Genomic DNA, 24,631 nt, shown 5'->3' with positions numbered 1-24,631 from the left:
TCAGGACCTACACGCTGTACCAAAGATTCTTTTTTCTCAAGGCTAGTGCTCTACCACTTGAGCCATAGCACCACTTCTGGCTTTTTCTGACTAGTTTATTGGAGAAAAGAGTCTCACAGACCTTCCTGCCTGGGCTGGTTTCAAACTGCAATCCTCAGATCTCAGCCTCCTGATGTAGCTAGGATTACAGGCATGAGCCACCGTGCCAGGCTCACCCATATTCTCTTATACAGACTTAACATCTGGAGAATAGGGAGGGCTGTAGGAGAATCTGCCATTTCCTTTGGCCTTGAAGAAAGGTTTCTGGGTAGGACAAGTCATTTGTCTCCTTCTTCTAGCCTAATGGTTCTGTTACCATTAGATCCAGGGTTAGTCTCACTCTTTGAGCCTGAGGGATTTCATAGAAGTCTCACTGTTATTGCTGAGGGTTTAATAAGGAGCACGGGACCTCATTTGGGCCAAAGAAATAACTAGAAATGGTTTTCTCCCTCTTAAGAGAAGTAGAAAAGCCAAGTACAGTAGTTCTCTTTTGTAATCCCACCATTGGGAAGTAGAGCAGGAGGGTTGCAAATTCAAGACCAGCTTTGGACAGTTCAAGTCTAGCATGAGGTCCAAAGTGAGATTGTATCTCAAAAAACCTGAGAGATAGACCTGTAATCCTAGTTACTCTGGAGGCTGAGATCTGAGGATCACAGTTCGAAGCCAGCTCATGCAGAAGTCTCTGTGAGATATCATCTCTGATTAATCAAAAAGCCAGAAGTGGAGCTGAGGTTTAAGTGGTAGAGTACCAGCCATAAGTGAAAAGATAATGCCCAGGCCCTACATTCAAGCCCCAGTACAGACTCTAAAGAAAGAAAAGAAAAATGAAGGGGGGGGGGCAGGAAGAGAGAGAGGGAGAGGGGAGGGAGGGAGAGAGATAGAGAAAGAGAAAGGTCTTTCCCCTAAATTCTGAACATTAATGTCTCAGACAGAGTCTGTTTTCTGGAAGTGCTATGGCCATAAACACAGCAGGGAAGCTGAGAAAGATCAAGCGTAGTATTTCAGAGACGCAGACCTAGCCTCAAGAAAGATGACGTGTCTGGAGTTCACCTGGCTTCATGTTTCAGGGAAGAAGACATTTCCTCATGGGTGAAGAGAGGTTCAATCAGTGTCTGTGTCATGCCGCCGAAGCATCCAACTGTATATCCTCCTCGCTCGACATGCGGGGTGTCTCTACGTGGTCATTGTGTTGAAGGATCACCCCCTGCTAGCCTGCACATCCCGCCCCACCTACCCACTTCCAAACAGCACTCTGGAAGTGGACGCTGAACATTCCGATCTGATCTACAATGACAGGTGTTAGTGGAACTGGAGAGTTATGGGAAGATACCGTGTTCTAGTTTACAGCTCTGCCACAAGAGCCACAGCTCCACTTCTGGCTTTTTGGTGGTTAATTGGAGATAAGAGACACTTCGATTTGGCTGTCTGGACTGGCTTCAAACCATGATCCTCACATCTCAACCTCCTAATAGCTCAGTGGACAGGCGTGAGTCATGGGCTCCCAGCTTGACCTATTGTTCTTTAGTGACTGAATGGGGACAAGAGGCCTTGGGCCACTGCCCCCTGCCACTCTTATTAAGAAAAACTTTAAAAAAATCAATTAGCATAGTATACCCCCTAGCAAATACTGGTTGAAACAAACCACTCTCAGAAGCCAAGAAAAATCTAGGCCATTTATGTTTTGAGGCTACTGTCAAATGAGAATAAAGCCATACAAATAAATATTACAGAAACTAGAGTTTGAATGTTTATGTGTTGCAAGTGACTTTTCCTCTCATATACAAAACGCAGTAGTGCAGGTTCTGGTGCTAGAAAATGAGTTCAAAGCCTGGTTTGAACAACTCCTCCTCTTCCTCCTCCTCCTCCTCCTCCTCTTCCTCCTCCTCTTCCTCCTCCTCCTCCTCCTCTTCCTCCTCCTCCTCCTCCTCCTCCTCCTCTTCTTCTTCTTCTTCTTCTTTCTTTTCTTCTTCTTTGTACCAGTGACCCTACTTGAATCAAGGGCTAGGCTCTGTCCCTTGGCATTTTCTCTCAAGGCTGATGTTCCTCTGCTTGCACCACAGCTCAGCTCGTGGCTTTCTTCTGAGGACTTGGAGGGAAGAGCCTCACAGACTTGTTTACCCCAGTTGGCTTCAAACTGCCATCTATAGAGCTCAGATTCCTAAGTGGCTAGTATTACAAATGTAATACCGTACCTGGCCCCCTTTCTCTTCTAATCTGTTTAGAAGTCCTCTGGAACAGGAAGTGTGGTATCATTGGGAAGTAATTAAAAGTGCCTATTTGAGTCCCTTTGTCAGAGGATGGGGACAGCCTTTAGCTGTAAGCCACGAGTCTCTGTCAAAATCGTCTCTCTATGCTCCATCTGCCTCTGGTACTCAGGCATATTTCTACCCAGCCCAGCTCTGGTACCCTGAGCATCCAAAGATTAGATGGTATATAGGGTACTTAAAGAAAGCGAAGGCCACGGTGATAAAGAGAAAAGACGGTCAAGCTTCCCGCAGTAACAGCAGCCAGGCACTACAGATTCTCCAGTCCTTAGGGCCAGGACTGAGGCTTGGTTTATATAGATGGGGCCTTTGTCCCACAGAAGTTAGCGTTTCCTTGAGTCCGCTCTCTGAAAGTAGCACTTGAACAGAGGAATGCCGAATAGGTCTTGCTCATAGCTTAGAGAGTTCGGGATCTTTTCTCAAAGGCAGCATAGCATCATTAAATTAGTAAATCCTGTGCCTGTGTGAATTTGAGCCAACTACCAGGACTGTGGTTGGAATATGTCTCCTCAAGTTCACGTGTTGAAAGTATAATAGTATAATAGTGTTGAGAGGGTGTATAGTATAATAGTGTTGACCGGGGTGATCCGGTCACGGCATGACTCCTGAGCTATCCTGTCTGCAGGGCTGTTGTCATGGGATGGGAGTGAGCTGTCTCAGGAGAAGCCTAGTGCACGCCTTCTCTCTTACCCACGCCACTGTGATGGAACAAGAAGGCAAGGACTAGAAACAGCTCCTCAATTATGGACTTTTCAGCCTCCAGAACTATAAGCCAAATAAGCCTCCCATGTTTAGAACCACAGGCCCAGACCAAGACAGTGCTTTAATGCTGTCAACTCTAAATTAGCACGCAGGCTGGTGATGACAACGAGAGGGTAGTCACATATGAAATGCATAGAGAAGCACCTACTACACAGTAAGTACTACATACACGCTGATCTTCTACTAGCTATGGTATTTTATATACTATGGCCGTAGTGTCCCACCATTTTGCTATTATAGTTAGGCAAAAAGGAAATGGTGCTGGGTGTACTGGTAGAGAGAATAATGACCCTTCAAGGGTGTTCATATTCTGATCTACAGAATCCATGAATATATTAGGTTGTATGTAGGGGAATTCAGGTTGCAGATCTGTATGAGAGGCTCATGACACAGGCCCAGAAGACTTGAGACTGTAATGTGACCCGCACAGGTCAGGGGTATTACAGTGAGGGCCTTGAGCCTTGGAGGCATTTTCTCCATATCTCAAATTTAGTATGTTTCTGTCCAATTTTTCAATGATCTAAGGTTTTAAAAAAACCCACAGAAACTCTAGTATTTCTGATATTTTAGAGTTTATTCCTTAACACAAAATAAATGACTTCCCTTAAGAGAAGGAAATTTGAGTTCAATCGTAGCAACTCACATTGTATTCATAAATAGATATATTGAATTAAAACACCTTTGTACAACTACTTAAAGATAATTTTATAATAAAGAATGAAAGCACCTCATTGAACCATTTTATAAGTTGAAAGGTTCTGTTTGGATATATCAAGTTAAATAAGAAATAATTTTAAAAAACATTTACCTGATTTTCTAGGTTTTCCAAATTAACAGCCTTTACTCTAGGAGAAAATAATATCTCAAAGGGCTAATAATATTGTAAATTGATAAGACTGAACTAAATTTAACTCTAAGATATAGTTTCAGAATTGAACTAATTTTCAACCTGCAAAATCAGTACTAATTTTGTGTGAGCCAGGTGCTAGCAGCTTAGGCCTGTCATCCTAGCTACTCAGGTAGCTGAGACCTGAGGATCTCAGTTCAACGCCAGCCTAGGCAGGAAAGTTTGTGAGGTTCTTATCTATTTTTATTTTTCTTTCTTTCCCACCCCCCTTCCCAGTCCTGGGGCTTGAATTCTGGGTCAGGGCACTGTCTCTGAGCTTCTTTTGCTCAAGGCTAGCTGTACCACCTGAGCCACAGTTCTCCTTCTGGCTTTTTCTGTGTATGTGATACTGAAGAATCAACCCCAGGGTTTCATGCATGCTAGGCAAGCACTCTACCACTGAGCTACCCTCCCAGCTCCTCTTATCTCCAATTAACCACAAAAAGCTAGAAGCAGAGCTGTGGCTCAAGTGGCCGAGTGTAGTCTTAAGCAGAAAAAGCTCAGCATCTAGGCCCGAGGTTCAAGCCCCAGGACAGGAGAAAAAAAAGTACTAATTATTGTGTTAAAATCTGTATTAATCCAATTTGCTTGAGGATCCTAGAAATATTCTTGCTCCAGTTATATCCATGTTGGAAAAATGACAATGCCCATTGTATTTTTGTGAAGCTACAAGTAGCACTAATGGATCTCATAGTTCTTAAAGCAACAAAGCAAGGCTGGAGGTATAGCTCAAGTGGTAGAACATCAGTATAGCAAGTGCAAGGCTGTAAGTTCAACTTCCTAGTATCACCAAAAGAGAGAGACCAAGAGAAGGGAGAAAGAGAGGACGCAAGGGTTTACTTACGAGGCAGGGACCAGGCAGGGAATTCTAAACCTTGTATGACCTCCTAACACTTGTAGGGAGGAACTGGAAAGCAATGGCTCACACCTGTAATCCTAGCTACTCAGGAGGCTGAGATCTGAGGATCAAGGTTTAGAGCCATTGAGGACGTTTGTGACATTCATATCTCCAATTAACCAGCAAAAGAGCCAAAAGTGCAGTTATGGCTTAGAGTGGTAGAGTGATAATGATAAAGGACAGAACTCAGGCTGTAGATTCAAACCCCAGTACGGGCACGCGCACGCACGTGCACACACACACACACACAACAACACAAATAACAGAAACAAACAACAAAAACCTTTGTAGGGAGGGTGCAGCTGCTGCCTTTGGGGACAAGCCAGGGGATACCACTAAAACGTCTTACAATACATAAGGCTAGTCCCCCAACAATTAACTGCTTGAAATGTCAGTGGTGGTCAGGCTGAGAATTATTCATTCCTGTCCTTAAAAGATGATTTAAATTTAAAAAAAAAAAAAGAAAGAAACGAATCTAAGGCTGAGGCCCTGCCGGCAGTTGAACTGTGGGTCTTGACTTTGTTTTTTCTCCTAAGTTAACAACATAAATAGCATTTGTAATGGGACTCCTGCCGCAAGCAGAGACTGGAGGACTGTGCTGAATGACAGAAAAAAAAAATCATAAATGGCTTTGCCAGTCTGAGCTCTTTTTCAGAGTCAAAGAGGGAATAAACTGACCAGTAATTATCACTTAAACTGCTGTTTTATCCTGTATCAGAGCTATTCATAGTGGTTACTCACAGACCCTGGGGCTAAAACCACACTAAATCAGGGTCACTGCCAGTGTGAACGGTTAAAGCCAGCCTTTCACTGTGTGTTAATAACCTGGGTTGAACATCAATGGCAACTTTTCATGAAAAAGCCATCTGAGACCCTCATCTAGGAATAAATGGTTCTATATAGAGCCGATTCCTCTGTTTTTAATATTCTGTATTCAATGGGGCCACAGCTGTAAACAACTCTCCATTCTCATTTCTCCAAGTTAATTTGCACTGGGTCAGCATTGCAGGCTTTTCTGCATATGTTCAGGACAGCCTGATCGGAGCAGGCCTGGAATGAATAATGTTTAGTAAAATCAATAAACCCTATTATTAGTCACTAAGGGGACTGATTTTATGTCTATAAAAGTAAAACAATTAGAAGCATATTAATGGCAGATTCATCATAGTAATATAATGGTGCCAAGTAGGCTTGTCTTTTGGGAATCTTTAATTCACCATTCAGTACTGAATAGATCCTCGGCCAGAAAAAAAGTGGCACACATAATACAAAAAAGCCCCAGACTTGAGATTTGTATTCTTTACCAAAGACAATACTAACCAGAAAAAAGAAAACAAAATTTCCTTTAGTAGTTAATGTAAACCACTCACAAATAGTGTTCCAGTAAAGCCTACTGGGGAAAACTACTAAAATCACATTGTACTTTTAATCGTGTGTCTCTATTTAACAGCATTGCTCTCTCTTATAGTAGCAGAGTTGAGCATGGTATAATGCTCCTATTTATAATGCAGCTCATTTCACTATCTGAGTTGAAGTGATCAAAAAGCCTAATAGGAGCTGGATCATTGGAGGGTCACACCTGTGATTCTAACTACTCAGAGGGCTGAGATGGGAGGTTCACAGTTTGAAGATCGCCCAGGCAGGAAAGTCCATGAAATTCTTATCTATAATTAAACAAAAGCTGGAAGTGAAGCTGTGGCTCAAATGGTAGAATGCCAGCCTTGAGCAAAAAAGCTAAATGACAGCACGCAGGCCTTGAGTTCAAGCCATAGTACTGGCATGGGTATGCGAGCATACATGCACACGCACGCACACACACACACACACACACACACACTCACATGAAAAGCCCCCATTCATTTTGCAGAAATGCAAGACTAGCTTCCACGTGCATGATATAAATGCTAGTATGGAGAACTAGGAAATGCTCAGGAATCCACAGAAGGGGCCCAGCAAATAACAGGTATATGATTAGTGAACTACTGAAAGCTGACCTCAGCCCTGCTCCTGTATTTATTCTGGTGATGGGGGGGTTTTCGGGAAGTGGAGTAGCATGAAGGGCTGGAGCAGACAGAGTAGACATGCTATTCTCAACACATAAACATATACTCATCGAGAGTCAAGTCTGCAGGAAGTATAGAGATGTGGCTTAAGAACTGGAAAAAAAAATGTGTCTTAAAAAATGGTTAATGGGCTGGGAAGGTGGCTCAGTGGTAGAGTACTTGCCTTGCATGCATGAGGCCCTGGGTTTGATTCCTCAGCACCACATAAGCAAAAAGAAAAAAGCCGGAAATGGCGCTGTGGCTCAAGTGGTAGAGCGCTAGCCTTGAACTGAAGAGCTGAAGGACAGCGCCCAGGCCCAGAGTTCTGACCCCACAACCGGACCCCAAAAAAACCAAAACCAAAAAAATGGTTAAAATAAGTGAGATATTCTCACGTGTAGGAATAAACACATAAGATAAACTGCAAAAATAAATAGGAATAAATCACAAACATGTGTTTCTATATGAATATGTGGATGAAATTTGAAAGAAAAACAGGCTGTGTGCCAATGGATAACTTGTCTAATCCTAGCCATTCAGGAGGCTGACATCTGAGCATCAAAGGCGGCCTGGACAGAAAAGTCGGTGAAACTCTTATCTCCAATTGACCACCAAAAGCTTTGGCTCCAGTGATGGAGCACCAACTTTCACTAAAAATGGAACAGCACCCAGGTTCTAAGTTCAAGCCCAGTACTGGTGCAAAAAAAAAAAAGGAGGAGGAGGAGGAGCAAGAGGAGAAAGAGTTGAAAGACACTCTCCTGTTTCTACAGGAATTCAATTTGTGAGGCAGAAGGCAAAGGCTACGTCTAAGGTGGCCTATCTGAAGCAGTCATTTCTTTGCAATTGCAAAAATCAATTCAACTGTGAAGCCAAGGGGTCTAAGTAGAACTAGCCAAGAATACCTAGATAAATTTGTTACTTAAGAGCACTTTTGTCACTTAAAGCACTCTTTAGTGAGCCATGTGGAAGAACTGTCATTAGCAATTATGGTAAAGTCATAAAAACTGTGAGTTGAAAGCAATCAATGAAATCAATCTAGCTGGATGAGGTGGGGCTTGGGGTTAGGACGCAGGGGGCTTTGGGTTTGGGGGTTATCACTAGCATCCCTTTAATTGCACAAAAACTCAAGCATACTCTCACCTGAGGACTGCAGGCCTACTTTCCCATCTCCCAGCATGCTTTTCCTGCTGAAGTAGGCCTGGACCTCTTTCTTCATCAATTTAGTAAATTGATAAGAATTTAGCAATGTCCTAGAAAGCTCTATTTACTCGTGTGTACCACAAGGCCCTTACGCTTCCTTTTTTTTATTTGTTGTTAAAGCATTCATGAACCATCTAACATATTTTGTATATTCCTTATATACTTTATATGTTTGTCCTACCCACTAGAAAATACAAGGTATATGAGGATAGGAATTTGTGTCTGCTTTTGTTTATTGTAATGATATCCCAGGACCCTGAACAGTCCTCCTAAACTAGGGTAGGTTCTCAAGAGTGTGTTTGTGTGTATGTGTGTGCATGTGCATGCACATGTGAATGCTGGTACTAGGGCTTGAACTCAGGGCTTTGTATTCTTTTTTTTTGCTTTTATTCTCAAACCTGGTTCTCTACCATGTGAGAGATGCCACATGGCATTTTGGTCGTTAATTGGAGATAAGAGTCTCATGGAGCCGGGCGCCGGTGGCTCACGCCTGTAATCCTAGCTACTGAGGAGGCTGAGATCTGAGGATCACGGTTCAAAGCCAGCCTGGGGAAGGAAAGTCCATGAGACTCTTATCTCCAATAAACCACTAGAAAACTGGAAGTGGTGCTGTGGCTCAAATGGTAGAGTGCTCGCCTTGAGCTGAAGAGCTGAGGAATAGCGCCCAAGCCCAGAGTTCAAGTCCCACAACCCACCAATAAATAAATAAATAAATGAATAAGAGTCTCATGGACTCTTTTGCTTGGAGCTGGCTTTGAACCATGAGCCTCAGATGTCCTCTTGAATAGCTAGCATTATAGATGTGAGCTAGGAGCTCCTGGCACAGGTATTTGTTAGATGGAAGGAAAAAAAGATAAGAAGAAAGAAAAAGGCAAGGAGTTAAAATCTGGCATAAAATAGTCTAGTACATCATTGTAGTGATCATCCAACTGACCGAATTTCTGTGTGTTTGTATCTCCTGTCCACATGTCATAAGAATAGCATCTTTGGAACATGATTCCATACCACAGAACGCAGTGTTGTGCTTCCATGTTTGAAGTAAATATCTTTTTTTGTCGGTCATGGGGCTTGAACTCTGGGCATTGTCCCTCAGCTCTTCAGCTCAAGGCGAGTGCTCTACCATCTGAGCCACAGTACCACTTGCGGCTTTTTCTGCTTATGTGGTGCTGAGGAATCAAATCCAGGGCCTCATGCATGTGAGGCAAGCTCTCTACCAGTAAGCCACCTTCCCAACCCCTGAAGTAAATATCTTGTCAATATACGTTCACAAAATTAAGTACAGCAGTTGTGTCACGTGAGGAAGGGGTACTATATCTTAAAAGTTACTATTTAAAAAGCTCTTCTCTGGAAGTGGCGCTGTGGCTCAAGTGGTAGAGTGCTCGCCTTGAGCTGAAGAGCTGAGGGACAGCGCCCAGGCCCAGAGTTCAAGCCCCACGACTGACCAAAAAAAAAAAAAAAGCTCTTCTTTAGGTCAGGCACTGGTGGCTCATGCCTGTAAAATCCTTGTTACTCAGGAGGCTGAGATCTGAGGATCACAGTCTACATCCAAACCAGGGAAGTCCATGAGACTCCTATTCCCAATCAACCACTAAAAAGCTGGAAGTACAACAGTGGCTCAAATGGTAGAGCACAAGCTTCGAGTACACAAGCTCAAGGAGAGAACCCAGGCCTCCAGTTGAATCTGTAGGATGAGTGTACACATGTGTGTACACACATGTACACACACATGCACACACACATACACAACTAAAACTAAACCACAAAAACCCTTCTTTGAAAGTTATAATCACGATCAGTCAAGTAGAAAGAACATGAGACAGACAGAAAGGCATTATTAAAAAAAAAAAACCTTTTTAATTCTGATTGCCAAATTATTTAAGGCAGGTATAAAAAAGGAAAGCATTCAATATACATTTTACATAAAATAAACTAGATTACAGCATAAAACAAGTAACCAGGCAATGGCGTTAAAGTCTCTCTCTTCTAAAACTGGATAATTGTAAACATTAAGGAAAAAAAAAAAAAAGACTGCAGGACTATTCAAGTAATAGAACAATCACAGATGTCTCTGGTGTGCAGGCTATTGGGTTATCCGCCATTCAGGATTATCAAAACAATGACACTTCATTATTCACAGATGCTCATCATTTCCCCGTTTTACTCTTTACATTATATACAACACAGTTTTTGTGGTACTGGCAACCCCGTGCCTTCCAAAGTACTTCTTTCCACAATGCACAAGTACAAACAGTGACTACGAGAACGTTCACATCCGGGGCATCGTCAACTGCACCAAGTGTCATCATCACAGTTCGCCTTGCTGAGGGGCTGATGGGAAATGGATGGAGGGTATGCTGGGTTCAGGCACACTGATATATAACATTATTTATTTACAATGTAAAAGGAAAAGGAAAAAGAAAAGTAAGCAGCCTTTTGTGGCTAACACTTCGCAATGTGACAAATACATTTTTTTTTTTAAATTCTCCTTTACTGAGTGGTTTGGCAACAGACCCTGTGTGGTGCGAGCCTGGTTACTGATACAAAAAGTAAAGAATATATTTATATTTATATTTATATATATATATATGTATATATACAGATATGTATACGTATATATATATAAAACAGAAGTTAATTACAGCAACATTTGTTACTCTGTGATAAAATCTGTAATTTACAAAAATGAAATGACTGGTTTTTGCCTGCCATTAAGGCATTTCAAATTAACACCATGGAACTGATGTCTGTATAAAGCGCTTCTCCATGTGATCCAGTCACATGACAACGTACACTGCCAATCTTGTTATTCTCTGCAAAAGAAAAGCACATCTTAGCCCAGGGTTCCATCAGTGTCTATCATAAAATTCTCAGAACAGTGAGACTGAAAGGTTTATTTAGTTCTATTCAATTCGTCGAATGCCATTCCAGAGAAAGTAATAGTATACATTTTGGAGAAAATGCTAATTTTATATCAATAGGTTAATTCGTTTAAATTATCCTCCTCTTTGGTTTTTGGGTGTTTGGGGGGGGGGGGGGGGGAAGGGAAGTGCTTTGCTGCTGAACCATGCCTCCCATCCCTTTTGTACTGATTATTTTTCTGATAGCGTCTCACTGTACCCTCCTGCCTGGGGTCCATGCCTGGGTTGCTATTCTTTGCTTCCCAGCATAGCATGGATGACAGGTACCTGCCACCACTCTTAGCTTCTTCCAAGACGGAATCTTGTGCATTTCTTTCTGCCTGGGCTGGCCTAAGACTGCAATCCTTTTGATCTTAGTTTCTCGTGCAGTTAGGATTTTAAGATATCATAGAACCAGTGCCTTTAGTGTTATAATAAATGGGTGGATCCATTTTCTGCTTCTATTTAAACATACTAAAATAAGTTGGGCACCAGGAGGTCACACACCTGTTATTCTAGCTACTTAGGAGGGTGAGTACTGAGGATCATGGTTCGGTGCCAGCCAGGGCAGAAAAACCCATGAGACTTTAACCTTCAATTAACCCTGTAAAATCAGAAGTGGAGCTGTGGCTCAAGTGGTAGGCCCCCAGCCTTGAGTGAAAAAGCTAAAGGACAGGTCCCGAGGTCAAGCCCTAGTACTAGTACCAAAACCCAAAAACAAACCAAAAGGAACTATATTTTTCATCTAACAAGGGTGTACTTGCTTCCTGGGAATCCTTAAGATGTCTCTGTCTACAAAGGGAATTTCAAATGCCCTGTGGATATTTACCTTCTTTGTGCAGGGAACATTCCCGATGCTGAGGCCTGGGCAGCCACCTGCTGAGAGGCAACCAGGGCAGCCGAGGTCAAGCCTATAATGGTGGGGGAAAAAATCATAGGGTTTCCATGACATTTAGAAAGAGAAGAGTATGTACGTTGCCAGTGGTAGGGGGGCAAAGCCTATCCAGCAACCTGTGTCCGTTTCTGGGCATACAACGTGTTCTATGCAGCAAGGGCAGACGGGAAACCACTTGTTCCACCCAATATCCATTTAAGGAACACTCTGTGGTCTCTTCAATCGCTATTCAAAGGGGATATAGCATTCCATCTCGCTGGCTCTCATGGTGCTAAATGGTTTGCATGCATTCCTGAATAGAAAGCTCAGGAGAGAGAAAAAAGATACCAGCTAACAATAGGAAGCGAAAGTCACCGAGAATTATAGAAGCAACCTGCTATTTACTTAGAATGCTTTTATAATAATTCTTATCATACTGACATTTTTTCCCTCGGTGATTTAAACACACATATCTCATAACATATGTGGAATCAGCAAATCAAATTTAACAAGCTTTCTAGCTCTAAATCAAACTTCAAAATAGTCTCCATTAGTAAAGATAAAATGCAACAGTTCCAAATTGCATTAAGCTGTGTAAGAGAGAATTTTTAAATCTTCTACAGGAAATAGTTCTGGGGAAAATAGAGTAATTAAAATCAGAGAGAAAATTATGTTCTTCTATGTTCTTTACTTGGACGTATTTTCTTTTTTTCCCCCAGAGATAATTTAAGACACTATAGCAGTAACAGCATATACAATAACATATGAAAATGAGAAGATATGCTCATGTTCTCATATATACATAGCTGTAATGGATTAGAAATAAAGTCCCTTTCTCTTTCACTTAGGAAAAAGGGAGACTCTCATTTAATATCATGTAACGAGAATAAACAAAACTAAAGGCCACATTCGCACATAGGAATACCATGTGTGTGATATCTCACCTACTAGTGAGAGTCACCAAAAGCAGTCAGAAAACCAGGCACAGTGGCTCACACCTAGAGTCCCAGATACTTGGGAGGCTGAGAACAGGAGGCTGAGAACTGATTGAGGTTGAGGCCAGCCTGGGCAGGGAAATTCAAAAGATCCGTTTCCAAGGGACAGCTGAGCATAGTAGAATGTACCTGTCACCCTAGCTAGCTACCTAAAAGGCCAAGTTCAGGAGGATGGAAGACCCGCCCAATCAGAAAAGACAAAGAGACTCCATCTCAATGGAAGGAGCTGGTCACGGTCCATCTCAGGCACAAAAAGAAGCCTAATCGATAGATTAGGCTTGGGGAGGAAGGGAGACTCTATTTCAAAAATAGTCAGTGCATGAAAGAGCTGGAAGCGTGGTCTTGCAAGGGCTAGGCCCCGAGTTAAAACCCCAGTACCTCAACAACTCAATAATAATAATAATAATAAAACCAACCAGCTTAGTTGGCACCCCAATCTCCAACTTCCAGCCTCCAGAACTGTAAGATAAGTATCTACTGTTGAACTCTGCGGTGCTTCATTATAACTGCCTGAGCTGAGAAAGACAAGACCCCGGGCAGATTACTCAGTTGGAAACGATCGTCACTGCCTGCCCTTACAAGAAGGCAGAGTGGGACAAGTAACGCACGCTCAACTAGTGCACCACCAACGGATGCCCTCATGTCACATCAGAGCTTCTTCACAGAAGAGTTCTCTTTCTAGACCTTCGTGTTTAGTAAGAGCCTGTACAGCAGTGAAGGGCTGGAGCAGCTCCTGGATTTGGCTACCAAGTGTTACCACCTGCTAAACTCCTACCATTACTTGCATGGGAAAATAGCAACGTCAAAAGCCTACAGATATCAGGACAAATAATTTCACCCAAGCCTCTCCCTCTCCCTTCCTCTGCTCTACAATTTCCCAGAAGTAGATATCTGATCTTCTGATTGTTATATTCAATGCCCCAGACACCGGCCGCCACCCTCAGTCTTGGAGATAACAGTAAGCCTCTGATAACATCAACCAGTGACAGTTATTAAGTGGCCGCCATTTCTACATGTGGGAATGGACTTATCTGTGTCACTAGGAAATGCCAGGAAATAAGTTCAAAATGCTCCCCAGTCTCGGGAGCCCATAAGGGCTGCAAGAACTACCTCGGGCTTCCAGGGGTGGTGTGGCTCAACTGGTGAAGGACCAGCCCAGCAATGGAAAAGCTCCGAGTTCAAAACTCAGCACGCGTGCGTGCATGTGTGTGTGTGTGTGTGTGTGTGTGCGCGCGCGCGCGTGTGCAGGCATGAGTCTCCTGCCCCTCTCCCTCAGGAGCTAATGTTACCTTTGTTTTAACACTGGGACCGGCAGTTTTAGTAAAGCCTCATTTAAGGAGATAGAAGAACAAGACAGCTGCTGACCTTGAAAAGGGTCGTATTGCCCAGGGATCAGAGGGTAGCCCATGCCAACGTGGGTGTGGTGGTGCGTGTGCAGGTGCCGCTGGCCGAAGGGGGAGTGGCGGTCCCTCTCCCGCTCTGCTTCCCGTTCCCGCTCCGCCGAAGTCTTTTCCACAGGCTGCAGGAGAAAGAGACATTTCCGCCCCTTTAAAGCTTCAAAATCCAATAAGCAAGAGTATGAAACCGTTGTTAATGCCGCAGCAATCCTGTATCCATTCATCAAAAGGACAGGGAGAAGAAGTTGGGGACTGGAGGTTCACCTTGTAATCCTAGCTACCCAGGAGGCTGAGATCTGAGGATCTTGGTTCAAAGCCAGCCAAGACAGGAAAGTACTCGAGACCCTTATCTCCAATGAATAATCCAAAACCAGAAGTGGAGCTGTGGCTCATGTAATAGAGTTATCTCCTTAAAATACTAGATTAATTGAGGATAATTTCAAAAGACATGCATGATTTTTCCATTGTAATTAAACCTACAATAAAGAACAGTCCCTTCTAAGGTAAGCTAAGTGGCATCCATGTTTTCCTCAAGTGATCAAAAAGCAATTCTTGCCAGGCACCAGTGGCTCTAGCTACTCAGGCAGCTGTGACCTGAGATTCATGGTTCAAAGCCAGCCCAGGCAGTAAAGGCTGTGAGACTCTTCAATTAAGCATCATTAAAGCCAGAAGTAGAGCTGTGGCTCAGGTGGTAGTATCTACACACACACACTACACATGGACAGTGCACAGACCCAGAGTTCAAGCCCTAGGACCAGCACGCATGCACACATGCACACACACACACACTTTTTTCCCCCAAAAGATCCATTTACCCAATAGTTCAACATTTGGTTTGTAGCCTCTTAACTACTTAGTTACAAGGGTATTATAATCTCTCGTGCTTATTTCTCAAGCCTTTGTCCATGATAATTTTCACCCAAAGTCATTTCCTGTCGTGGAAGTTTCTACCTAACAAGCTCCCTTGTGGATCAGCAACGTGTGCTGTATTTTGAAAGAGAAAAGCTGACTGCCGTTATGCATGCTTCAACAATATTTTGTTCTGTGAGAGATCATCTTACGTTTTATTCTTTATGCATTAGAATAAAACAGCATCCTGAAATCACAGCTGGGTTCCCAAACCATTTGTATTTCAAGACTGTGTAGTCTAGATTGCCCTTGTCTGCCCCCTCCCACAAGCCAGGCCTTTCAAGGAGCAATAAAAGGAGGCTTACGGCGGGAGACTTGCTGCGGTACTGGTTGGCGTGCTGCTGGAGCAAGTCCAGCGCTTTGGATTCAGTGGTTGTTTTCGTGTTGATGCTGGGGCTGGTATTGACTTTCTCTGTCTCCTCTCTTCCTGACATCTTCCCATAAACAGGATAATGAAATCCTGGAGAGAGGTAGGCCCCTGCAGATAAACAACAAATGCCACATCAAGTTACAGGCTACATCTTTAAAAAGAAAAAGCCATTTGGGTTCTATGAATTTGGGATAAGGACCAGACATCTTTTTAAAAAGAGGGTTGTATGAAGAATGGGCTACATCGTTGTTAACTGTATCTAGGTCCTGATTTTCTTCTTCAGTTAATTCATCCCGATGAACAAAGGTTACAAACAGAATTGAGCTTATAGCCACTTTGTACATTTTATGTGTCCCCTTGAGGGAAAGAAATAGCAACTATAATGATTATGACAGTCAGTACTTAGGATATTCTCCTAGGCAATAAAGTATCTGTCAGCCTAATGTCTGCAGCAGACCATCAAAGCCTAAGAAAGCTGTAGAATCCTGACATTTCATTAAAAAAAAAACAAAAACAAAAACAAACATTAAATCAGTTTCATCTTTGGAACATGAGCAGCATAAAAACAAGCAAAACAAACATCATTCTTGAAGCTTGTAATTTATCTTGAGTTTCTAAAAGCGACTATTTGAACATAGCCTTTCCCCTACCAATGCCATCTGAACCCGGCACATACCAGGATAACTGTGCATTAGGACGGGAGACACGGCCCGGTACGCGGGGTGGCTGGGGTCGTACATCTGTGGGTAAGGATACGCATGCAGGTACTGGATGTACGACTGATGCGGGCTCATGGGGGAGGACACAGCCACTCTGGTTCCCCGAGAGTCCTTCCAGTTCACAGGAGTCTTTCGATCATCATTTTTCAACTTGTTTTCCTCCACGGACTGAGAATCAAGACGCTTGGCCTCTTTGGGCTCCTCCTTTATGTTTGTTAGTGACACGGGAAGGCTGGGCACGCCACTCTCTTTATTCGGAGTTTTCCTTGGACTATCTTCTTTTAATTTCTTCTCTCTGTCAAGGTCTTCTGACTTTTGCTGATCCAAGTATTTGGGTTGGTATACATAATGATGCCATGTCCTCGAATCTGGATCCTGGAGGTTAAAAAAAAAAAAGATGTGTCTTAAAATTTCACTTTTTAATGCAACCCCCTTAATCATTATGACAATACTGCTACTGCTACGATTACTTCTCATACTAAGACAACATTTGTTTTTGTGCTGGGCACTGGGTTACTCTTCCTCTCATAAAATAGTGAAGTCATTACACAGAAGATGAAAACTAAAGCTGCGTGTGTGTGTGTGTGTGTGTGTGTGTGTGTACGTGTACACGTGTGTGCTGGTAGCAAGTGCTTGAAATCAGGACCCTTGGCTTTTTTGTTCAAAGACTGAGCTCTACCACGGCAGCCACACTTTCTGCCTTAACTTTTTGTTGGTTAATCGATGGTAAGAGTTTCTTGGATTTGTCTATTTGGGCTGCCTTTGAACCTCGAACCTCAGGTCTGAACCTCATGAGTAGCTAGGGTTATCGGTGTGTGCCGCCAATGCCTGACAAAACCAGCGCTTTTAAAAGTTCAAGCAACATCAGGGCTTTCAAACACAGGTTTGTTGGAATTCAAATCAGAGCTCTGAATGTCATTTTTCACATTAAATAACACCCTCAGACATATTTAATCCAATCCTCATTTTCCCTTTTAATGTCTCACACAGGTAAAAAGGATTTTTTAAAAACTCTAGCTCAAGCTAACAGTAGTAAATTTAAGTAATTACTACAGCTATTAATGTCACTTAGAAGGGAAAACTCTTGGTTTCCTAATACATTTTCTTCATGTACTACAGCTGAGGCTTAATATATTGGCTCACTTCTCATTATGTTCTAACAACTTAATCCAAACAAAATTTCAAAGTAATAGCCCACATTATGGCTTCTCTATCATAAAACAAAGCCAACTACAAGCTCCCCAAATTGTACTGATGCACCCCTGGGAAAGAGCAGCCTCATTCAGGCCTCAGCAGAAGTGGAACTGAAAACACCAAGTGTTCCTTGAGATCTCCCACCCCACGCCCGGTACAGACGCACAGGACATTTAGAGTCCAGGCGAGCGTTCAAGATGCAGGCCTGAATCCCACCCTCTAGGGAAGAAATGCAGATGGGGAATCTTCTGATTCACCCAGGGTCTGAACACAGCGAGCGCAGGAGGTTTAGGGGCAGAGGGTGCTGGGAAATAACCAGAATGCATGCTCGCCAGACAGCAGCAAGTCAGGACATCTGGACCATGACACAAAATGCTGGCACATGTGTGGTCTCATGGTGACTGATCTGAATTCAGGAGTTCTCAACCTGGCTGACCAAGGGGCTCTGGGACAACGGTTAAGGCCCATCACCCAACATCTGACCTTCCTCATAAAATGGATGTCACTCAGCTCTGCTCTGGGTACTTAATGCTGAAAGTACAAGAGCTGTCAGGCATCTCTGTCAGGCATCTTCAGACCCTATGTGAAAGACACAGGAGCCCCACGTTTTATTAAAATGATACACTGAAAATGTGCCTTCAGGAATTCGGTTTTAAAATTCTCAGTAGATGTAAATACTCAGAAATACAGAACAATTAATGTCGAATTCCAGAGTTTGGGAGAAGTCAGCAGTTCTGAGAAGGAATGCTTTCATCCCCGGACTCAGGGTTAGATGGTGTGGGACACACATCTGCAGAGTGCATCCTCAGGACCCTTCACGGGACACCATGACAAGACGCGTACATTTTAGAGTGACACAATAACTCCCAAGAATCCGCTAAGATACATTTCAAGAGAAAGAGGCAAAAAACCCCGCTATGGGTTTCCTCCTATAGAAGAAGTCTAACCAGATCAAGCCCAGACATGAGCACACGTGTCAGCCTGCGCTCTCCCTGTTGGGGCCACATTCCACAATCTTACTTGTTTAAATCTTGAGGTTGGGTCTACACCTGTCTGCTTCATAGAATCCATGACAGATTTCATTTCTACAGCCTCCTTAATTAGCTGGTGGTTTTCCATCTGCTTAGCTTTGAAGCTGTCGGCCTGAAGCTGCTGCTGGTGATTGCAGAGGAGCTGCGATTTACCTGTCTCCTCACTCTTACTGGGCCCTGACGGCCCTAGTTTAGCATGGTTTTTGTTAGGCTCTGGAGTAGAGGGGGCTTTTGAGATGGTGGCTGATGGTATGTTTTTCTGCTTACTGTCTTCCTTGCTCAGCTCTTTCAAGGGGAGCTCAGACTTCCTTTCACAGTCGACCCTCCCAGTCTGGGCCATTTTCTGTTCTGCCAGCCTCTGATCCTCATAGTACTTCTCATATTGCTGTCTATAGGCGGGGCTGGTAGCCATGAGAGACTTCTGGTCCATGTAAAGTCCATAGGCATACTGGCCATAATACAGTGACTGAGCCAGAGCCGGGTGTCTCTGCGTGATCACCGACTGGTGCTGAGGCTGCAGGGAGGCAGAGGGGTGGTCCACTTTCTTAGCCTCTAATTGCTCTGTCTTGTCTTTCTTCTCTGAATCTTCCTCCGACTCCTTCTTGATCTTCATTCCCTGGCTGCTCCCGTTGCTCCCAGCCATGGGGGCACTGGTCTGGCCTGGGTGCATGTAACTTGGAGAATAGTACGGATCGTAGCCATGGTAATAGGGAGAGTGGGACTCCTTCAGTTGTGACGATTGCGCTGTGGTGGAGGAATGCCCTTTGACAATACCGTCCTTCCCAGGAATGGGGTCTGACGGGGAGCTGGCCTTTGACCTCATGCCCTCTGACCTGCTGTCGGAGCCGCCGTCCTCCGCAGCATCAGATATGTCGGAATAGGCGGGGCTGCTGGTCTTGGCAGCTGAACTGTCAGCCCCGTTTTGGGTCAACACGTGCAGGGGTGCCATGGGCGCCTGCCCGTTCACCAGCGCACTGCACTCCATCCTCGAGGCGCTCCCGATGGAGGGGCTGGGGGCGTTGTCGGTGAACGTGTACACCTTGTCGGCTTCAGCTTTGATGCTGGCCATCCGGCTCTCCTGAGACTCCGGCAGCCCATTGGCCAGCCCTTCGTTCTTACTGAGATGATCCTTTAAAAAATGCCCAGGCAAGTCTTTGCCAGCCACCTTCGAGTCCTCCAGTTTCCCCAGCTTGGCGTCCATTTTTGGGCTTCCTGTCTCTTTCCCTTCTTTGTCCTTAAGCTTTCGTTTCTCCTTTTTCTTTTTGTCTTTGAGGGACACTAGAGCGGGGTTCACAGTAATGGGCTCTCCCATAATGGTGGGCTTTGGTTGGATGGGTTTCAGCGGAGGGCTCTTTGGTGTAGCCTGGACGACGGTGGTGGTGAGGGAGGGCAGTCCCGGGATGGTGCCCGTGGTGGTGGTGGTAAAGGCTGCGGTGGGTATGGCGATGAGTTGGGGGGGCGTGGGGGCTGGGGCCGGGGCAATGGGCCGGGCGCTTTTCAGTTTGGAGAGGTTTTTATCCATCTTGCAATTGTTAGCTTTTTTACCCTTTTCTTTGTCTCCCAGGGTTTTCTTGTCAATCAGGCCTTCTGCTTCCAGCTTGGGCATTTCCGCAGCCAAGCTGCCATCGGGGACTGGGCAGGTGTCTAACGGGGCTGTCATGTTGGAAATGACCGGAAGGTTGTTCAGCTCACTGTTAAGACCCTTCTTTTTCCCAGAGTTTTTCCCAGTTTTCGAGCCAATTAGAGACCCTGGGCCGTTGCTCATTAACTCCCTCTTTCCCTTGGGGGTCCCAGGAGGGTTCCCAGCCCCAGGGGACACGGGTGCCTTCACGTGGTCATAGGCTGACGCGCTGGTGCTCGGCTCGCCGCATTCGAGAGCCACATGACTCAAGGCCTCCTCGCAGTCTGAGATCTTGTCCTCGCTGTCGGGCTCAAACTCCAGCTTGTTTTCGGGGTCTAAATGTGCATGCGCCTGGTGGTACCTCAGGCCGTTAATGTGCTTGTACTTCTTGTTGCAGTTTGGGTGGGGGCAGTCAATTAACACCGGGGAAGAGCAGCCTTGGTCCAAAAAAGCAGTCTCAGGTTTTCCTTGTGGGGTGGTGGGAGTGCTCCTGGAGTTGGTGCGGACGCGTTTCCCAGGCTTGCTGTCCTCCGAGCTGGAGTTTAAGTCCAGCTCCATGGGAGGCTTGTTTTTCCTCTTGTTGGTGGAGGAGGGGCTGGCTTTGATGTCCTCCGCAGCGCAGTTTGGGGGTGTCCTTCGCCCACTGGCGTTGAGGCTGCCGCGCCTCCCCTTGCCATTGGCGCCCCCTCTGTTCTTGCTCTGCAGCCCCCTGGACTCCGTGAAGCTAGCCTCAGAGCCGGGGGCCGCCGCGGCCGACCTGGCTCTCTTCCCTCTGCCCCGGCCTCCTCTCATCTCCAGGTCGCTTGTTGGTGATTCACAAAACCTAGAGAAGCAAGTAACAGATGTTACAATGATCCTGTCCCCAAAGAGCCAGGTGAAATCACAAGGTAAACAGTACAACAAAGAGGAGCCAACACCTTTGAACTGGGGGCCCGTGTCGGGCCAAGGAAGGCGGCTCTATTCGAGCTTATATTTGTCCTCAGGAAAAAAATCAAAGACAAACAGTTCAGGTAGCTCACTAGCTCCAATCAGCTCCAGCTCCCATTTTGACAAAGAAGAAAACAAAGGGAGAGAGAGAAGGGCTGGCGAGTGGAGCTCTCCTGACAGAAAAGAAAGCCAGCATCTGCATTGTACTGGGTTCAGTACTGAACCGCGGATTTCTCTGTTGCCTGGTTTCAATTACAGCAAGACGTTTATGTATTATTAATCTCTCTCTATAGTTTCCTTGCAAAAGAGTGGGTGGGGGAAAGCCAGGAATACCAGATGCATACCTGGGAGGGGCCCAGTCATGCTTGGTGCAGTCCAGCAGGGTTCCCACGTAAGTTTTGTTCCTCCATGTGACGTTGACCACGAGGACACCTGTGGGGTGGGGGTGGGGAATGAAAAGGGACCGCATTTAACACAGATTATTTTATTTCCACTTCATTTACGGTTATTATTATTTTTACCAGCAAAGATCTGTTCTCATTTGCTTTCAAACGCTGTGGTTTTCATTCTTCCCCTTTCTGGTTTCAGTGACCTCAAGTCAAAACCCACAGGAAATTATGTGTGTGTGTGTATTCATGCGCATGCGCATGTGGCACAAAGGGGCGAGACTGTGTGTGAGAGTGTAATCAAGATACTGCTGACAGAAGGAAATGGTTTTTGCCATGTCCTGCTGTAAAACAGCAACACTCACCTCTTAATTTTTCTATTATTACACATAATTGCTTTCGTTTGGCAGGCAGCCAACATAAACTAAGCGCCAGTTACCAGTGCTTAAACCAGAACAAGACGGAAAGGAATTGGTTTTGTTTTCAATTCAACAACATAAAATAATGTTGATTTTTTTTGTTAAGAAAAAAAATTATGCATGTGCATAAAAAGTGGTGCAGAGGGGAAATGTGGAAATGCAGAATCCAGAGAGCAAACACACGGCTATCGTTTCTCCTTTCTAATCTTTCCCTCCTCCACTCTGTGAGACAATGATTAGCCGTGGTACAGTCTCTGCTTCACTGCTTGGACTTGTTTCATATTAAGGATTCCCAAAATAGCCCTCTTAAGAAAATAAATGTGCACAATAGCTTTGCTCTTGGGGTTATCTTTAGAATCAACTTGGGTAAGCATTTGCCACAGAGGATTAGAAAAGAAATCTCAAAACCAACACACTTGTTTCCTGCAAGCCATTCTGCTTTTCCCCACTGCTTTACAGACAGACAATTTAATTTAGCACTGCATCTGTGAATTACTAAACTTAAGTGCACTTAGTATACCAAATGCCACAGAGAAACAAAATATGGCATCCTCTTTATTTCTCTTGAGGACAAGAGCCACTTAGAAAAAAAAAAAAAACAACTTCCTTTAAAGCATATTTTTAAAGAACCTTGATTCCGAGACATATATAACACACAATCAGGTACCTTTGCTTTCCTCCCCTGCTCTCCTCAGCCCAGCCCTCCACACACACTTCACAGACTGCTCTTGGCTAGCCTGCTCACTTGTGCTACCACTGCCATTTCGAGTTGTTTTTTTTTTCTTTTTAATACTCTAGTTGTACAAAAGGAGGTTACATCATGACATTTCCACACACGTATACAGTGCATTCTGATCGATCTCGCCACCTCTGTGGCCTTCTCCCAACCCAGTCTGTCCTTCTAAAACAATTTCACCAGGTTTCATTGTTCTATTTTCGTATATGCAAATAAACTACTTCAACCATATCTGATGTTCACCCTCTTTGTTAGACCACCCTGTTTGTTGGTGCCCCTTTCTGCCCCTATCAGAGCCTATCTTGTGTGTGTGTGTGCATTAACTATACCAAGGGATTTTAATCTAGTGTTTTATATTACTCTAGTGTTCATATTTTTTCCTCATAATAATACTCTATTTCTTTCACTTTCCCTGCCTTCCCCCATCCCCAAGCTCTTACTAATCTACAGCTTTCATTGAGGTTCCTTACTCGGTCTTCAGAAATAGTTGGAACTGTATCTTGAAATTACTCATCCTCCATCTTTCCCCTCTCCCTTCCTCTCATCTTTCATAATTAGAATCATGTTTCATGTCTATTTAAATGTTACAGAACACCTGACCTAAACTCACTCATTGAAAGGGAAATCTCACAGTGTAAGACCCATTTCCCTGAAAATCTTTGAACAGCAAGTAAAACATTTCAATGATTGGGACACAAGCAGTGGGGAAAGATTTTCTTTTAAAAGTATTAAATGGAGATTTTAAAATTGTTTCCCATATGGTCTGTGTTGTTACTGCTTATGTGACAGTTGAATTTACGGGGAGTAAATTCAACCTTCAGCAGTGGTCTAGTACAGGAAGAAAAACTTGGAGAGAGCAAGGCAAGCATTTCCTTACATCCTGGCTGAGTCGTTTGTAATTCCCTCAGGAAGTTTTCATTAAAAAAAAAACCATTTAGTACAGAAATTCATATTGCGATGAGAATCAATGGCAATTAGGCGTTTGGTCAAAGTCACAGAACAATTGGAGGAAAGGATTCTTTATGAGCATATCCTTCAGGAAAGGGGAGGGAAGGGCTGGGCTGGTTTTCTCATCATCTGCTCTCTGGGGCACTGTGTGTGGTGTCAAAGACCTTCACAGCTGCTTAAAATTCGTTAGCATGTCAGCTATATTTACAGTGCAGGAATATATCTGTATTGCCAGAAGGTTACTGCATTTTAGCTTTAGATGCAATAGGCTGAAATCACTGCGCTCCAGAGTCCCCTGATGTAGCACAAATGTATAATTAAAATTGCTTGAAAGGAAACATGAAAGAAACAACAAACCCTCCATTCTTGCAGTAATAAAATTAAAAACAGGAAAAGTCTGCGCAGACACTTAACATTTGTCTGCAGTGAAAGGCTTTTGTTATTGCTTTTCCCCTCAGGGCTTGGCGTTTCCAGCGAATGCCGGCAGCCGATTGGCCGGCGCCTGCTGCCAATGCTGACGTCTGATTGGCTGGGCCGAGGGCGGCCGGGCGGCCGGGCGGCCGGGCAGCGGCCTGGGAGAAAGAGGCTGGGCGGTGGGAAGGATGCTGGGGGGATGGGCGGTGCGCCCCTCCTGCCCCCTCCTCCCCCCTCCTGCCCCCCTCCTGCCCCTCCCTCCGGCCCCAGGTCTGGGCCGCGGAGGCCCCGCCGCAGCTCCCGGCCCGGCCGGCCCGCAGCAGCCCGCCCGCTGCTCCCCCTCTGCACGCAGCCCGGCCTTTGTTCGCCTCGGCGGGGACAGAACAAGGAAAGCCCGTTTTCAACTCTGGAAGACCTTGTTTTTGTGGACACACTGTGTATTAAAAATAGCGAGGCCAGCACCACCACCACCACCAACAACAACAACAAAACGCCCCAGGCCCAGGGACTTTCTCCACCAAGCGGAGCTCATTAGCATGGCGGGTCTGTCTGTCTGTACACAGCACCCCGTATGTGAGTCTGGATAGACCCATGTACCCACGTAGGCAGGCACGTGTTCACACAGCCTCCGGCTTGGAACCAGGTCCCAGGAAGCCCCTCGTAGGAAGTGCACAGCCCAGCTTCTTTGTAAGGTCCTAGACGA

At 44.7% G+C, this 24,631-nt stretch overlaps 1 protein-coding gene across 1 annotated transcript in view; it reads right to left on the bottom strand.

The window, feature by feature from the left end:
* Positions 1–11,813: 11,813 nt before the first annotated feature.
* The window catches only part of Znf608 (zinc finger protein 608), a 105,848-nt gene continuing 93,030 nt past the window's right edge, over positions 11,814–24,631 (bottom strand). The window contains exons 4-9 of the mRNA XM_042674480.1: positions 21,370–21,457; positions 18,467–20,921; positions 16,210–16,627; positions 15,469–15,641; positions 14,223–14,376; positions 11,814–11,899 (exon numbers count right to left, since the gene is read on the bottom strand). Of these exons, the coding sequence (XP_042530414.1) occupies positions 11,814–11,899; positions 14,223–14,376; positions 15,469–15,641; positions 16,210–16,627; positions 18,467–20,921; positions 21,370–21,457 (3,374 nt within the window). The remainder of the gene's footprint in view (positions 11,900–14,222; positions 14,377–15,468; positions 15,642–16,209; positions 16,628–18,466; positions 20,922–21,369; positions 21,458–24,631) is intronic.

This window comes from Dipodomys spectabilis, unplaced genomic scaffold (genome assembly GCF_019054845.1).
Source record: "Dipodomys spectabilis isolate Male_0828 unplaced genomic scaffold, ASM1905484v1 ptg000019l, whole genome shotgun sequence".
NCBI lineage: Eukaryota > Metazoa > Chordata > Mammalia > Rodentia > Heteromyidae > Dipodomys > Dipodomys spectabilis.
The sequence above is the reverse complement of the archived record's forward strand: the minus strand, read 5'-3'. Positions and strand labels throughout refer to the sequence as shown.